The 18,358-nt window shown below is 42.3% G+C and overlaps 1 protein-coding gene across 3 annotated transcripts in view; it reads left to right on the top strand.

Moving 5' to 3' along the window:
* Positions 1-18,358, top strand: part of CACNB4 (calcium voltage-gated channel auxiliary subunit beta 4) — a 171,088-nt gene that overhangs the window by 135,266 nt on the left and 17,464 nt on the right. For all 3 annotated transcript variants that reach the window (XR_008933806.1, XM_056861652.1, XM_056861653.1), the window contains 6 exons: positions 1,652-1,774; positions 4,247-4,377; positions 5,652-5,728; positions 6,566-6,585; positions 6,678-6,758; positions 11,307-11,365. Coding sequence is in view for 2 of the 3 variants with exons in the window: in XM_056861652.1 (XP_056717630.1) it covers positions 1,652-1,774; positions 4,247-4,377; positions 5,652-5,728; positions 6,566-6,585; positions 6,678-6,758; positions 11,307-11,365 (491 nt within the window). In the remaining variant the exon portion in view is untranslated. The remainder of the gene's footprint in view (positions 1-1,651; positions 1,775-4,246; positions 4,378-5,651; positions 5,729-6,565; positions 6,586-6,677; positions 6,759-11,306; positions 11,366-18,358) is intronic.

Raw genomic sequence — 18,358 nt, 5'->3', positions numbered from 1 at the left:
AAGCTGGGTACTCATTTTACCGACCTCGGAAGGATGGAAGGCTGAGTCAACCTTGAGTCGGCTACCTGAAACCGACTTCCATCGGGATTGAACTCAGGTCGTGAGCAGAGCTTTTGACTTCAATACTGCAGCTTACCACTCTGTACCATGGGGCTCTTGTGAGGGCCTACACATATATCAGTGCATCTGTGCAAGCTTTGTCCACTCTGTTGGGTCCAGTGGCAAATGCTGACCATGCATTCCAGACTTTCATGCGTAGGCTCTTGTTTGCAAGTTATTGTAAGCTCTAGTCCCATGATAATCCCATAAGCAGACATCCACAGACAAGCAGTCCAAAGAGAGTTGATTTATTGGAAAATCCACAGGTTTGCTGAAGCTAAGAGTCAAATGGACACTAATGAAAACTACAAGCACAGTACAGGGCATATATGGAAGAGCATAGGGCAAATCGGGGTAGATCTGGATGCCATGGCAACCCCCCTCCCAGGAGTTGTCAGGGAGGTAGGCTTCTACCGGCATTCCCACAGAGTTCAGTCTAAACACGTTGTTTGCAGGGCTAGAGCTGGCCTTGGCCAGCACCTGGAGAAACCACAACATTCCTCACTCAGGCCATGCCTGACAGTTATACTGAATGAGCTGGGGGGGGGGGAGACACACAGAACAACCGGTGAGCATGATCCTGCTCCTCCCTCCGTCTTGCTCTCCCCAGGCTGCAACCTCTGAACAGCCCTCATGAGTTGCAGTAGAGCCAGCTCACATACTCGGTCGGGAGTGACCCAAGTGTGGAGTAATTCAGTGATTTTTATCAGTTTGATATGAGCATGCACACTCTGTATGGGAAACTAATATAGCCCATAGTAGAACAACTTGCAGGTATTCCACCTTAGTGGACTTTCAGATTTGAAAATTGATATATACCCCTACACACATACCTGGGCTTTCATAATTCTGTTTATATATTGTGATACATTTGTATATTGTTTATGTGTGCATTATATGGGATTGTATCTGACCATTGATGAAGGCCAGTTGGCCGAAATGCACGTGGTGTGTGGTTTAAGTTTTATCAACCTTAATAGTTGCCATTGTGCTTTGTTTTATCAATTTTAATGTTTTTAACCCTGATATAAGCGCCATAAAATAAATATATTTCTATATAATATTATTTTACCTTTTCCCACCCAACCTTTGGGTACCCAACTTTTGGTTTTCAGGTTGGGTCTTCTCCCTCCCCCCCCCCTTTTTTTTGTTTATTGTAATTTGGTGATGTGTACAGTTGTAAAATTGAAGAGGGAACGAAACTTCAAAATCACTCTGTGGCTACTGAAGCAGCCTGGGATGAGCTTGCTGAAATGTTAATTCTGATTCAAGGTCAGCTTTGTGGTTTCAGGTAGCCTTGTGCTAATTTTGTAGAAGGCCCCTTCAGGCTTCACAAATGCAGCCTCAGTCACGAGTCACAGGGAGGTCCTGAACCAGCCGCTGTTGGGAGGAGTGCTAAAGCCTTTGCTTCCTAAATTACTGCCTCTCACTTGTAGAATGTATCTATCTTGGAAACCAAATATCTCCCTTTGTCTCGCCTCCATCCCCCCTACCCCCTTGCATAAGCTGGTACTGCTTCCCATGTATAACATGTACGTATTTTTGTTCTCAGTCAAAACCGGTAGCGTTCGCTGTTAAGACTAATGTGAGCTACTGTGGCGCACTGGATGAAGATGTTCCTGTGCCAAGCACTGCCATCTCTTTCGACGCCAAGGATTTTCTACACATTAAAGAGGTAACTGTGCAATGAAATTTTTCCTCTTCCCTGCAATAGCTTGGAGCCTGAGCAAGTTAGCTTTTGAGCCATACACGACACGGAGCCCAAGCTGGAAAGCAGCCAGGGTTGCACAGAGCATAGTATTTGATTAGTTGGCATCCCAGGATATTCATCCTGATCAAAATGTTAAATGGCAAAGAGACTTATCTCTTAAGGCTATCTGTTTCAGCCTGAAATTCTTTGAGATTCAGTCAAAGGAATCTTTAACATGATCTTTTAAAGAATTCAGTGGCTAAATGAAGTGATTGGATAGCCTCTTGCACAAGTATGTCAGGTGTGGTTGAAATAGGCAGAATGACATGGGATGCCACTTTGGATTGATGGCTTCATACATGGAATGACATCCCTGCAATATCATTCTACCACAATGATCAGACTCCTTTTAGATGCGTGTTTATTCATTTAGTTAAGTAATTCTACCCAGCGTTTCTCCCCAAAGGGATTCAAACTGGCTTTCAGCCCTCCAAAACCTAACAACCTAGAAACAACAAAGCAGCCCCACAACAACGAACAACATCTTGGGCTGGTCCTGGACTCTTGTGCTGACTCCTTGGAAGTCCTGGGCTGTGAGGGATGAGCTAAGAGCCAAAGGGCCAAGAGCCTTTCAGTGTGTGCCCAAAGGCTTGTGCCTCTGGCCACACTCACACTTTATAGATACTTGAATAGGAAGGGGGGAAGCCCAAAGTCTTCAGCAAAATGATGCAGCTGCTGAAGATGTCCTTCCACCCTTTCTCTCCCTGTTTCAAGTTCAGTGTCCTGCTTTAGGAATTTTAATGACACGCTTATTTTAATAGGATATTAGCTATCCTGGAGGAAAGGTAATATCTTGCTTTTGTTGTGAATTAAAGCACCATATAGCTGTATCAGTTTCTCTGCTCTGAAATAGCCGCAAGTGTACTGTCTTTTGTACACACATGTGTACTGTCTTTTGCAGAAAAGAGTAAGGAATCCTTCCTTCCACATCATACCAATGAAACTTAAAGTCTTGTAAGGCTGTTATTAGTGTTTTAAAAAAACACTTCCAGAGAAAATCTTGGGCGGGGGGGAGGGAACAGGAGGAAGATGCACTCAGTTGTGTTTCACGCCTAGTTTGGACTTCAAGCAAGGTCACTTTGGCTATGGGCTGAAATGTCAGCAAGAATGGATGAGTCTCCACATTCAAGACATCTCATCCGTCACCCGTAGGACAATGTATTATGCATTTTTAAAACAGATTAAGTGACAACAATTATTGGCAATGCATAAACATTCTGGGCACAGCAACCAATAGGAGGGAAATGTTCTCCCTCCACCTACGCTGAAGATTGTGATATGCTTTGAAGAACATATGGAAGGTGTTTTGGTAATGAAAGTAACTTTGCTTTACATTGTTGTAAGTCAACTTTGAAATTAGAATAAGTGGGTTTTTTAAAAAAATACAGGCTTACTAAAGAAATCTAGTAGCCCACTTCCCAGATGCCGTGAAACACCCTTATAAACACCTATCCTATCAGCTAAGGAATGTATGATTCAAGCTGCAGCTGTAATCCAATCCCAGAACCGGTTTCTGTGTTGAATTTCATCAATATCTCTTAGGAGTCTCTTCTTTGTTTCCAAAACTCTACAGCTCCCCCTACTATCGGTGTTAGTGGTCTAATCTCTGCTATCTTTCCCATTATTCTCTTTCCATATGCCTCTTATGCTTGAAAATTGTTAATGAGAAATTATTTTATATTTTCCAAGACTATCACTCTGCAGAGTTTTAAAAGCATTAATTTGCATTATAGTTTGTGAATTTAGGTTTTCAATATAGCAGGGAGGGGAAGGAAACAGGAAAGAAGAGGAGATATTTTCAGATTAAGGTATGGGGGGAACTGGGCCCTGAAGCAGAGAAAAAGATCAGCTGTGTAAGGAACAGAATTGACCCCCCTTGGGGGTCCTGAGATTTCAGATGTGATCTTTATTTAGCCTTGGAAGACAACTCTGTTTTGTTATATTCTAAGATCTGCTTAGAAAAATCTGCTTACAACTCAGATAAAGGTGTGAATGTGGAGAGGAATTGAATTGGAAGCTATATGCAATAAGTGGCAGGCAAAAGTAGATGTTAACTTAGGTGTACCTGTGTGCTAAGAACTTAATGCAAATGCTCAGGAGAAGAATACATGGTCCATTGCCTCAGTCTTTGTATTGACTCTGTGTGACCGGAGTTGACAAAGCTATTGAAGGATGTAACATCCTATTCCAATCGTTTCCCTTCATTGTCCTGGTTAGAAATCTCTCTTGCCTTTGTGTGTCATTCATGATAGATTATCCTTTTGGAGTGCAGTTTGGGCTGAATGATGGCATGGCCAATGACATATGGAGTGTAGGGAGCTAGCAGAAGATAAGTTAAAGGGGTGTTCAGAAGGAGGACGCAAGGAACTGTTCCAATAAACAACATCTTTGTTCCAGAAATATAATAATGACTGGTGGATAGGAAGACTAGTTAAAGAAGGTTGCGAGATTGGCTTCATTCCAAGCCCCCTTCGGTTGGAGAACATCCGAATCCAGCAGGAGCAGAAGAGGGGGCGTTTTCATGGAGGGTAAGGCAAATTTTGGTTCTGCATTTGAATGCCAACTAATTTAACCTTTTCTGAGATATCAGAAATGACTAAGAAAGGAGTTATAAAGATGGACATGGTGTTAATTGTAGGGGAAATGTTTCAAAACGGAGTCAGAGTCCTCTAAAGAGCATTGATGACCACCACCATTCCCTTTGATAAATTTAGGTTGGGCTGGATGGCATTGGCTGTGTTCTAAGTGCCCTTTGTTTCCATAGGTGAGCAAGCAGTGTTGGGCTTCACCTGTATGCAAACCTTGCAGCTCAAAGCATGCAACTTCTGAAGTCGATGCAGTTCTGTGTTCCTGCACAATTGGGGCACAGCAAAACTGATTGATTACGGTGGTAGAGAGTTAGGTTGTAGAGAATTGTGCGCAGCTCAATAGTTAGGAATCAGTAGGACGGTGATGGGAAAGGAAGGTGGCATGGTATAGCCTCATCTTGTCAGATCTCAGAAGCTAAGCAGAGTCAGTCCTTGGCAGGGAGACCATCAAGGAAGACTCTGCAGAGGAAGGTGAAGGCAAACCACCTCTGCTTCTCACCTGCCTTGAAAGCCCCTTGCTGGGTCACCATAAGTTGGTTGCAAATTGGCAGCACGTATGTGCAGACATAGGATGATGATCTATCCTTTTCATGCCACTCAATATATTGAGCTGTCTTATACCGAATCAGACTTTTCGTTCACTGAGATCTGTGTTGTCTACCTCGACTAGTAGTAGCTCTTTCCCATCTGGGATTGCAAATCATATACTTTACTAGTGAACCAGACTTCCTTCCTCACTAAGTATGCCATGGGACTGCTGGGTAGTGTCTCTGTGACTAAAGTAGGCACTTGTACAGTCATTTTAAAATTGTGGATCTCTTAGTCTATTGATAGGACACGAATTAAATGACATTAGCAATCACACCTGCTAATGCTTTTGACGTTTAAATTGCCATTGTGTGTCTAATGCACTCTTCTCTACTTAAGGATAGATGGACTCACATTCTAGCTGTATGTGAAGAAGTGAGCTGTGGCTCTCGAAAGCTCACACCCTGCCAGGAATGTTGTTAGTCTTTAAGGTGCCACTGGACTCCTGCTGTTTTCTACTGTTATTGTTAGGACAGTTCTCTACGCTTTTGTATCTACACCATGAAATAAAGAATGGAATGGCTTTATGGATTTGTGCATTCTTCCGTAGGGTGTAAATGTTTTTGAAGCCTTTTGAGTTTCATGACAATGCTCAAAGTATTAAATGGGGCATCTTTACAATGTAGGAAATCAAGTGGGAATTCTTCTTCAAGCCTTGGGGAAATGGTGTCTGGCACGTTTCGAGCTACTCCCACTTCCACTGGTGAGTTTTCATGCCCTCTTAAAGAGAAATAATTACAACTTTGAAATGTTGTTTTGAATTGTGATATTGAATACAGTCTTTTGTGTGATGCTACTGTACAACCCGCATGCTGGGTAGCAAGACTCATATAGGATTCAGGGGCAAGCCTTATTAAAATAAATGGACGTTGTTAAAATAATTCTTGTTTGTTTTATTACCAATGAAAGATTGTAGGTGATGTTTGCTGAGTTCCATCCAACAAGCTTGCATACAATTGACTTTTGCTTCACAGTACTAGGAGAGCACAGGTGCCCTTTAAGCATTGTTCCATCCATGTGGGAGCTGCTGTTCCATGAGCAAAATCACACATGGGTATAGGTTGTATCTATAAAACCCAATCAAGTTTGTGAGCTTGGTTGTGTGTATCTTTCTCACAAAAAATATTGGCCCTGTGAGAAAGACATACATAATTGGTCTTTTTCACATGGTTGGTTTAGACAGAGACCCCCAGGTATGTGGGGATCCATCCATGGCGAAGTGTATAAATGGCGCCAGTGTTAAGGGGGAAATAATAGATAACAGATATCTAAGGATACTTAAGGGAGATTTAATTGACAGCAGTATTTCTGTGGGGTTGAGAGTGGGATCTTGAAATGGTAATCCCATTCTTGTGAAAGGAATGAGTAACTGAATGCATTCATTAAATAGCACTGCCCCTTTGGAGGAAAGCTGATGTTCAGATTCATGTTCACTAATACTGGTCTTCAACTTATTTTGGCTACAGTTGTATTAAATGTGTCTATCTGCATCTTGTATGATTGCTTTATAAGTAAACAAAATATTTATTTTACCTTTCAGCAAAACAGAAACAGAAAGTGGTAAGTATATTAATTCTATCTTATAGTTGCTAGAATTTGCATATAGAGTCTGTTCAAGATTATTACACTTACTGGACATTTTTTTCTTTCAGACTGAGCATATTCCTCCCTATGATGTAGTACCATCCATGAGGCCTGTTGTCCTAGTTGGCCCCTCACTAAAAGGCTATGAGGTACACATTTTGACTTGTTTCTATTGAACTGAATCTTCTTGCCATCTTCAAAATATTTTAAGCGAAATGTATAATCCATGATTTGACTGTAGTAACTGCCTGTCTAAACCTGTGTCTAAAAATTTGGAGGTCTCTTCAGAGATTAATCAATATTTAGCCTTTCCAATATAGGCCAATAGGCACAATGTCCAGCCCACTCTTAATGAAAGGGGATAAGGGGAATAAAAAAAAATGTGTATGCAGAGTAGATGGCCTTGCCCTTGTAAAGTTTGGGTTCTCTGCTTTAAAAGACACCTTTTTAATTTAATGTCACAAGCACTAAAAGTAACAAAACCATTAAAAGTTATCATACAGTCATTAATAAAACAGAAGATAGTTCCTGCTAGGCAGGGGCGCATGTATCCTATAATGAACAGTGGGGGTTTTTTAAGCAGAAGGTTTACAAAAAGATAGAGGAATAAAGGGATAAGATCAGACTTGCTCATGTTTGCCTCAAATAACATGGAAATACTTTACAAACTATTAGCTGATAAGGATCCCGAGATAACCAAAAATGTGGCAAAATTTCTAACGATAGCAGTCAACCAATGGGAATCTAGTCGAAAGTAGAATTACAACTTTAAGGAATGATTTATATTAATTTTATTTTACTTTAACTTTTATCCTTTATATACTGTAAATTGTACTATGCCAATAAAGGTATTTGAAATTTGAATTTCATGTTTGCCACTTATTTTAATGGCATTAAAATGCATTAAAATGCCCTGGGTCATGGGGTGGAGGAGAGTTACACAATATACTCATTTATCTGAATGATACATGAATCACTTTAGATCATGGCCTAAAGGTAGGAAAACTGTCTTCTTTGCCCCCTGCCATTTGGCGCAGCAGTGGAGAAAAAGTTGTGGAATGTTTGCGTTGTGCCAGTGGCTTGAGGCCACTTAAAACAAATACTCGGAAGGGACATCATGTCACCAACGTGATAATCTAGGATTCGAACAGCGTCCTGTCAGCATCACATCAACGATGTGATGTCATGTCCAGGTATTCACCAGAAGTGAATTGATGTGATATCATTTCCTTCCACCCCCAGCTGGTTGCCAGCTAATGCATGGCAGCCCTACCTAAAGGCCAAAAATTTATTGACAGCTTTTATTGACAACCAGTAAACAGAGACTGGTCGAGTGGGAATCCTTGTGTTCAGAAAAGAGAAGTTTATTAACATACTTATCGCCACTGCTCTGGTCTCTCTGCCCTTCCTGTCCGATTTCTGCAAAGTGGCACGGACGCAGGTGTGGGGGTCATGCCGGCTCCTATGCGGCTCTGGCTCCCCCGTTCAGGATTGCACGTGTAGAGAATATAAGCAGCTGGGCATGAAGGGTGCTTAATCCCTTTCTGTGTCCACTAATTGTCTCCTACAAATCCCTGCTCTGAGGCTCTTTTATCTCCAGCTAGTCTCACTTCTGATTTTTGAGCCCTGCTAGGTAAAAAAAGCTATTTGAAACTGTTCCGGCATAATTAGCAGATTGTACTTCAAGCAAACAATTTGGTTGAAAATGTCATTGTGTTTATATTGTTCTGGAACAATAAATTTAATTCACCTTAAGTCTTTTAAATATTTTAAATATTTTCTCTCTGTAATTTTGTAGATTCAAAACTTCTGTTTGTATTAGTGTGGTTTAGATGTGCTATTAATTTATTGTAATTAATTGTAAAAATTTGTAATTCATTGTAAAAGAACAGGTCCAGTTTGTTTGTTTGTGTGTTTGTTTGTTTGTTTGTTTGACTTATATCCCACCCCTCCCCAGCCAAGGCATTGGGCATGGCTGTGAAGTTACATGCAGTGTTGAACTGGTAGGCAGAGAGATGACTTAAGTTAATTTTCCCCTTCCACTATTGGCATTATGCATGGAATTTGGAATCTCCAGCTATTTATTCAAAAAAATATAATAATAAATTATAACTGTGGGGGGGCACACTATCCCATTTACCCCAAAGACTTGGATCCAGGCTGACATTTTTCTGTGGGTCCAAGGATTAGCACCAGCAGAGTTTAGGTACCCCCCCCCCTCTCTTGTGGCAGCATGGACACCCCACACAAACACACACACAATTTTGTTCCTGGAGTTTCCCTGTCTTCCAGAAGCAGGATTTTTGGGGCATCTTGGGATGCCAGAGGTGGGGGCGAGAAAGTCACACCCCCTGGGTGGAAATCTTTGCACCTGTGGAAATGCTAGTCTGGATCTAACCGATTGCATTCCCTTGCAAATTGCGTATTCCTTTCCCTTGCAAATGCTCACCCAGTAATGCTAAATTAAAAACAGACGTTTTGAACAGCAACATGGCTATCTCCCATAGCAAGGCTTCCTCTTTTTCTTTATGTACGTTATCTAAAGGTGGGGTATTGTGCTGGTGCTGAACATAGGCTAGTGCATATGTAATACTAAAGATAAAATCCAGGTGAAATGTATGTTTATCATCTGGAAGAATCCCAAAACATTTCTATTAATCCTAATCCAATTTCCTCATTCTCTCAATCTTCTGGGCTGTAGAGATAAAGTTGTAGATAGGATTAGGCTGCTGGATTATAATATAGACATTATAATATCAGATGTTTCCCATGTATGAAGTTTATACTTCTAAATAGACCCGAAGAGGTCACGGATAAAAACCAAAGACCATGACTGAAAATTATTGTATTGGTTGTTATGAAGCGACAGTGAGCAAAATTCTCAGTATCAGCTTTTAAATTAACGCTGTGTTTTTTCTTAGGGATAAAATATATCCTTCAAGCTTGTGTCGGCTTTAATAGGCCTTATACACCTTGTTCAGTTAAAAGCCCACCTGATTTCATTTAAAAATATGTATTAAGGACTGGCCCATAAATTCTCATTCTCTGTAAGAGGTATGTACGGAGAAAAACCTGATTTGAGTTTTATGGTATGAATCCTCAGGAGACCTACTAACGTGACTCCTCAAATGAAGGTGTCCCAAAGCCGACATGTATCATGCCACTCCATGTATGGACTGTGGACTTTTCCTGTGTTCTTCTCTGTTCCCACAGCCCCTTTCAACTCTTGGAAAGATCATTCCCAAGGTCATGGGGCCAGAATGGAGGAATAGCTGTATAGACTGGGGTGGGGATGGAGAGAGGAAGGACAAGAGGGTGAAATCGCTTCTCCTTCCAAGTGCAGCTCGGCTGAAGGAAGGAGTTGATTTCATTCCCTTGTCTCTCCTCTCTCCAGCCCACTGATCCACACAACTGACCTATTTTCCTGCTTGGCATCTCTTCGACGAACATCCCTGAACTGCTTTGCTACCTGAAATAAAAAGGAAGTTTTATAGTCACATTGATTGTTTTATTATACTTTTATCTCATAGATATGGAGCTCTTTTGGTTTAAAAATTTCCTTTATTGCACCAGATATATTTCACTATTGGAAGATAATATATATAGGGGGGAAATTAAAAGAAAATGTAAACATGGATTGCATCCGATGTTTTTGTTCTGCTAAAGATGGAGCCAGATTTTGCTAGCGGAAGGAGCACAGGACGTGCCTCTTCTGCCCATGGGATGCTTCTTGCATCAAAGGAAGGCTCCACCATTAGCGAAATGGACACATTGGATCCAACCCGTAATACATATTAAAGACCTGCCAGTGAGGCATCGTGAATAGAATGCTGTACTTAGATAGCAAGATCTTAGTCTAAGTTCCTCTTCTCCTAATTTTTTTTTGCAGGGGTTTCTTATAAAAATAAAATAAGCCCCATATGCAGTGATGACAGAAAGACACATCTATAGAAAGTATATATATATATATATATATATATATACACACACACATCATAAATAAAAGAAGTAGATAATATTGTAATAATTTTAATTATTATACTTCAGACAAAAAAATAAAGCCTGTACTTGCAAAAGCAGCATTTCTGAAACAGAAACAAGTGCCTGCAAGAACAGCAGATGCTCTGAGGTTGTTCATACTGAGGGCACATCTTGTGAAAAGGGTGAAACCCTGCTATTACCCTCTAAGGGTGACAATTAATAGAACTCTCAGAAAAATCATTTTAATTCATTTTAATTAATATCTTGATCTCTCCCCCCCTTCCTTCTTCACAGGTTAAAGATCCTAGTCAGACCAAATCCTGCCCCCCAACCCCTTAAACTCCAGTTTCTTGCAAGCTTTGGGGATCGATATAATATATATAACAGGGATGGATTGGCAGCACATTTTGCTAAACCTGTTCTATTCTTGTGTAGATGATGATAGCAGAGCAAACAACACTTGGGTGGTCATCCACTTGCAAATGTTGGGATGAATCAGAGAACCTGCAGTCGCTTGCTGCAATGTCTAATTGTATCAGTACAGCTATAAATGATCTGACAGTCCAAGAGAGCTAACCTGTGGGCAGCATTGCAGTGCAAACGTTTGTTAACGGTGTAAAGGGCAATGTCCTTACTTTCAGCTTTTTTCTTACTTTGGGCTTCTCTCTCTCTCTATTGTCAATCTTCTTTCTTCCATCTTCCTCATCCCTGACAAGGTGACAGACATGATGCAGAAAGCCCTCTTTGACTTCTTGAAGCACAGGTTTGATGGGAGGTGAGAAAAATAAGGTTCTTTTTCATGTCCCCGTGTGTTAAATATTTTTTTCTCCTATTCCAGATGGTGTCAAATGTTTATCTCAGTACTATTTTTTGCTCTTGGCTTGCGTGTGTTTTTTGCTTGACATTAAAATATAGCTAGGTATATTTGCTTGACATTAAAGGATAGCTATATCCAGTTACTTTAAAATTGTATAACAGTCTTCAGGGCAGCTGTAGAAATCTTACAGCAGAACTGAATTTTGAACCTCTTATCAACCAAAATTGAAAACCAGATTTACACATATGAACACATTAAGCCACAAAATCAGAATTTTGGTTATCGAGGTCAGTATTGTCTGGCAGTGGCTCTCCAGGGTCTCAGGCAGACGTCTTTCACATCACTTACTACCTGATACTTTAACTGGAGATGCCAGGGATTGAATTTGGGACTTGTGCATGCAAAGCTGATGCTCTACCACTGAGCCATGGCCCCTCCCTGAATAGTAGATCAAATGTACTTTTTCCACCCAAGAAATACTGTTGATTGACAGTCAGTGAAGTTAATCAAGTTAAAAATAACAGAGTGCGCTAGAATTTGATTTGCTGCAAACAGACATAATGGTGATGCTTTTCTTTCTCACTGCAGTGATACACTAGTTAGTAGGAAAACACCTCCAGAAGCACAGATGATCTAATCAAGTAGAAGGCTGGACTTTCTGTATAGCTAGAAGGGGGTGGGGACAGGAAGCAAGTGGGTCGAATAGATCTATGCAAACACTGGAATAGACATGCGTGAGAACACCACAGAAAATATATACTAATAGCTAAGGCTTTGGATTGAAATTTTGGCTTTTGGTAATCCCACTATCTGATGACGCTACAATCTATCATTGCACAGAATATGTTTTGTTAGACATGTTTTGTTAGCGGTGTAGGTGGCTAGAACTTGGTGTCCTTCTGCACTAACTGATGCCAGATATAGGTTGTTGTGTGTGTGTGTGTGTGTGTGTGTGTGTGTGTGTGTGTGTAAAGTGCTGTGAAGTTGCAGCCGACTTATGGCCACCTCTTAGGGTTTTCTAGACGAGAGACTAATGGAGGTGGTTTGCCATTGCCTTCTTCTGCATAGTGACCCTGGTGTTTCTTGGAGGTCTCTCATCCAAATACTAACCAGGGCCGACCCTGCTTAGCGTCTGAGATCTGATGAGATCAGGCTAGTCTGGGCCATCCAGGTCAGGGCATAGGTTGTTGTAGGTACCTTATTATTTGATGTCTGCTTTGTAAGAAAGGTGGCTTCATGTGTAATGGTTTCATATTGTAGGTTTAACTTCGGCCTTTTGTTAAAAATCTTCGTTCCCTTTCATCCTCGTCTCCTGTTTTGTACTGCTTCATTTAAGCTTCTTTTCTTCTCGAATGTTCTTTTTCCCACAAGCCATGCTCTGCTCTACCTGGGTAATTTTCTGTCCATCTAATAGTAGTAATTACACCTCCAAGTCAGGAAAGAGAAGGAAGGAATGGCTCTCTAGAAGAAATGCACATTTCTTAACGTGAATTTCAGAAAATACTCTTTGGGCATCTGCTAGGCCCTCGACAATGCCTGAGATGCTTACCTGGTAATGGTGGCAACAACACCGCAGCTGTATCCAGATAAGCACCTAGGTTACTGACAGCCTTGGACAGTGCTGGTAAGGTATTGAGCTGCCAGAAACCATGGGAGATACAGGGATATCAATAACAACAGAATTAATTATTTCAGGTGGCTCTGGATGCCAATGCACATGTCTGACAATGTCTAAGGGCTGCATTTAGGGCTGAGGAAACACTACTATGAGTACCAGGTAAGGAAGAAGAAGAAGAGTTGGTTTTTATATGCTGACTTTCTCTACCACTTAAGGGAGACTCAAACCGGCTTACAATCGCCTGCCCTTCCCCTCCCCACAACAGACACCCTGTGAGGTGGGTGGGGCTGAGAGAATGTGACTGGCCCAAGGTCACCCAGCTGGCTTCTTGTATAGGAGCGGGGAAGCAAATCCAGTTCACCAGATTAGCCTCCGCCACTCATGTAAAGGAGCGGGGAATCAAACCTGGTTCTCCAGATCAGACTCCACTGCTCCAAGCAACCACTCTTAACCACTACACCACGCTGAAGAGGCAATGAGGTGGCAGCAGGGTGGGTCAGTCCACAAGATGTCAGGCTTTGAGTTTTCCATTACAAACTTCACATTTAAAAAAAGATGTAACACTGTAACTTGATCTTGGTTGCCAGTGACACAGGTTGATATATACCAGCCTCCAATCTGCAGCTGTCACCGGGTAGGGGCAGCCAGGAAGTGCACTATGCACACATGTCTGAATTATGCCTGTCTGTGTCTTGTATTAAATTAGTAACAACCAATAAAGGGGGAGGGGACCGAATAAGGAGAGCGCCACTTTCCAATCTCGAATGGAGCAAGTCCACAAATGAAATGAAATTCTGCTTTGCACAGTATCCCCCTGTGCTCCCAGAAAAGTTGCTTCTGAGGATCGAGGGACTCTCCAGAGCAATGTGCCATGTACTGGGGGGGCTGCAGGAGAAGGGGGAATTGGTCAGAATTTTTACCCCTTACACAGTTTGCGCTGCTCACACAAGAATGGGGGAAGGTTGGCCGATTACTCATTCTTCCTGAAGACCCCCCACGATGGCACATGGCATAGTGTTTTGGAAGGTCCCCTAACTCTAAGCAGCAGCTTTCTGATGCAGTGGTGAAGGGATTGTTGGGTGAAGGTGGTCAAGATTGCCTCTATGGACTCCTTTCATTTGTGGAAGCTTTGGATGGATGGATTTGTTTACCAAAATAAAAAGGAACCACCACCACCCATTAAAAAAAAAATCAAGGTTGAAAATCAGAGTCCTTCGAATAATAATATTGGCGTACTTAATTCCCAGATTGCTATTTGTTGGATTAACCCAAGCGTCCTTATGTTTAACACATTTATAAAACTGAATGTGAAACTCAAAATAAACCTAATTGCAACCTGGCACTTGGGTACCTATCGGGAATAGAGAAAATTTAAACAGCGTGCAGAATATAGTGCTGAGGGCAGCCAATATGTGCTTAGTAGTGAGAAATAAAACTGCAGCTTGGGAAAGAAGGTGCCCAGAAAATAAGGTGTGACTTCGGCTTGCGTTAAAAAAAGTACACATCCATCCAAGCAAATACAAAATGCATTTTTCTTTCCTGAAAGAGAGATGTCTTTTAATTCGATGATGTGTGCTGAGTTTATAAAGTTGAAACTTTTTAGGAGAGTTTATCTTAATCTGTTTCTATTTCCCCCCAGATCTGAAACAGTACCATTAAAACCGCTTTGAATTCATTAAGACAAAAATGTGTATTTGTAAATACTTCCAAAATGTTTGTTTATAACACATAGTTTAATAGGAAAATTATATTTTACCATTATCAACTAATATCTTCCTCTTGGTTTGGAAGGGAGAGGCCATAGCTCAGTGGTCGGAGTACATCCTTTGCATAAGGAAGACCTAGGTCCGGTCCTCTGCATCTCCTATTAAAGGATCTCAGATAGGATGGCTAGGAAAGACCTCTCTGTTTCTGTGACCTTATCTACAGATATGTATCTGGTACAGTTTTGATACCGCCCTTCCTTCAAGGAGCAACATTCATAATTCTCCTCTCCTCTGTTTTATCCTCAAAACAGCCCTAGGAGGTATGTTAGGCTGCAGGGAAATGACTGGCCCAAGATCACCGAGCAAGCTTCATGGTTGAGCCAGGTTTTGCACTTTGGTCTCCCAGGTCCTAGTTCAACCCCATAACCACTATATCACGCTGGGTCTCTGATCCTGGAGAACCACTGTCAGTTACAGTTGGCAGCCTGAGGCTGGGAACCAGTGGGATTCTTCCTTGGGGAGGGGGGACTAGCCAGTAGCATCATGATGTCACAGTTGACACAGTGATATCACTTCTGGTATGACCTGGAAGTGACATCATCATGTTGGGTGACACGGTAGTGTTCACCCAAAATTCTATGGTATCGATGTCAGTGCCCATCACCCCCTCATTTCCCCAGGAATTTCTCCCCTTGCCACCCAGCTGATAGTCTGTTGTGGCATAAAGAAGGTAGCTAATCTAATCCTAAACAGTTTAAACAGGAAAGGTTTCACTAGAAATGCAAGCTAGGTATGCTGGTTTTCTTCATAAAATGACTCCTGCCAACATACCCTTGCCATCTATACAGATTTGGTCCATAGCATAGTGGTGAGGAGTTCCATTTGGATAACCACATTGCTTAAGCTCTTGGGAGTAGCCTAGAGAACCCAACCTAGCCCAATTTCATCAGAGCTTGGAAGCTAAGCAAGGTCAGCCCTAGTTAGTACTTGGAAGACCACTAAGGACACGTGGGGTGTTATGAAGAGGAAAGCAATGGCAAACCATCTTTGCTCATCTCTTGCCTTGAAAACCCTGTGATGGGGTTGCCATAAGTCAGTTGTGCCTTGATGGTCCACATTACCACTTCACCTAATGGTTTGGTTGTGTCCTTTACTGCTATTCCAAAAAGTGCCTTTCATCTGCCATTTGAGGTCAGTAGGAGTACTGGATTGCTGGGAACACTATGCCTTTAATCTCAGTGATGTCATACAATAGCAATTTGCGCAAAATTACATCCTGCCTGACCCACACATTCACATGCATGTTGTGGGGCCTTGGTTCTGAACTTTGTCCTGTAATATTTACATTGAAACAGGCTGCATCAACATAGCATCATTGCTAGTATCGCACCAAAAGCCCCTACTGCCACACCTGTTAAAATGTGAATACACTGATTCCCCCCCCCCTCCGGTGTGGCAAATTAACAACTTTCTATGGAAACAGAAGAGATCTCTGTGCCTTCGGATTATACAAGAAGAAGAAACATGATTGCTGCTCAGGCAGCTGGCTTTGGGGACACGATGTAACTTCTAAATGTTTCAACAAGCTGTGGGTTTTCTCAGACTCAACCTGTTGACTCCACTTACAGCTGAGAAGTCAAAAACCCCGGGGTATTTTGTACTGCTTTGTCTCAGTGTCAGAGGCTGGTGACTTACCCATGATATTCCGTGTAATCATAGTAGGTCCTGATATGCTTTTTGGGAATACCTTCCCTAACCATGTCCCATAGAATCATAGAGTTGGAAGGGACCACCAGGGTCATCTAGTCCAACCCCGTGCCCAATGCAGAAATTTCACAACTACCTCCCCCCCACAAACCCAGTGACCCCTACTCCATGCCCAGAAGATGAAGGCATCAGTTGAAGGCATCAGTTGTCCCACTTAGGCATCAGCTGAGCACCTGATTGCATTGTTCTGTTGTTTTCATGGACTCTTTGTTGGTACTGCTGGTACCTTTAGACCAAGATTTCACATTTAACAGAAGTATAATTACTTGAGACTACCATGTGGGTGCCCTGACCTGGATAGCCCAGATTTTATCAGATCTTGGAAGCTAACAGGTTTGGATGGGAGACCACCAAGGAAGTCCAGGGTTGCTACGCAGAGGCAGGCAGTGGCAGACTTGCCTCCAAAACCCTATGGGGTTGCAATAAGACACGTGCGACTTGGTGGCACTTTACACGCATGCACAGTCAGGGTATCTGGGACTGGTTGACAGACAATTCAGAAAAGCTAATATTTCAGGAAGCTTTGTTACTGTTCCTTGCTCAGTAGGAAAGAGACTCATAGGTAGGGCTGACAACTGTGGGTTGGGAAATTCCTGGAGATTTGGAGGTGAGGCCTGGGGGTGGCAGGGTTTGGGGAGGGAGCTCAGCAGGATATTATGCCATAGTGTCCATCTTCCAAAGCAGCCATTTTCTCCATAGGATAAATTTTCTCCATCTGGAAATCAATTATAGTTCTGGGAGATCTGCAGGTCCCACCTGGAAGTTGGCGGCAGAATACACTTGCATAAGTATTTTTGAATTGTCCAGTCTTTCTGTATTCACAGCTAAGGGGGCAGGAATAAACCCTTCACATGTGGTCATTATATATAGAAATGTGTTAGATGAAACATTTCTGAAGGGAAAGGTGCCCTCTCGGTGTGCTGTTTGTCTGTAGGGGTGTTGGTTCTTATTCTCATAAAGTCTTAAATAATCTTCTTTCTCTGCAGCTTATTGCACAGCTTCCAAAACAAACATTTATCTTAAGTGTGGAGCACAGAGCAGGTGTTCTGTCGCTGCTGCTGTCAGATGTCTCTCAGTACAGCATATGACTATGGTAACTGGATGTCATTGTTTTCCTGTAGGAAACCATGGCAACTGTCAATGACGAGTCAGGGGTTGCTATGAATAAATCTTTTGTGAAGTGTATTTTTGTATCATACATGGAAGATGCTGAAGAGCTTATAGCCAACAAGCATCAGCAGGGCACGAAAATGAGAGCTCATCCTAAACAGACTTTCATTAGCGTGTTTCCTGTACCGAATGGGCATCCTGCTCAAGGCTGAGGTCTGGGAAGTCAAGGCACGTCGCTGGAGCTGACATTACAGTGTCACAGATGTTCCAGCACAGGCTGAGGGAGAACTGAGGCCTTAAGTACTTTCAGTAACACTTTTCCCTATCCAGAGCGAGCAGGGTGGTGCCGCTATAGCGCGAGACCTGGCAACCCGTTAAAAATATTTTGCTGCTGCAGTTGCATGCGTGTGTGAGAGAGGGGCAGGGAGAGAAAAGCAGAGATCAGATCAGAGAAAATGTGGCCATTTATGCATGGCTGTTTCCTCGCGGTCACACACAAACGTACACATTCACTACTTCGGGGCTTTGCTTTGATTAAGCATGCCTTTTCTGACCATCAGAAGTCGTCTCGCTCTCCCAGTGCATTTCCGCACACTTTGCTCTCATTTCCGGATGCCGTTTTAGCCAGCATCCAGAAAACACGGGCAAAACACACGGAAACGTGCCGGGAGAGCGAGGCGACCTCTGACGTTTGGACAATGCATGCATAATCAAAGCAAAGCCCAGAAGCAGTCGAGGGGCGTGTGTGAC

Source organism: Euleptes europaea, chromosome 15, assembly GCF_029931775.1.
Source record: "Euleptes europaea isolate rEulEur1 chromosome 15, rEulEur1.hap1, whole genome shotgun sequence".
In the NCBI taxonomy this organism is placed as follows: domain Eukaryota; kingdom Metazoa; phylum Chordata; class Lepidosauria; order Squamata; family Sphaerodactylidae; genus Euleptes; species Euleptes europaea.
The sequence above is the reverse complement of the archived record's forward strand: the minus strand, read 5'-3'. Positions and strand labels throughout refer to the sequence as shown.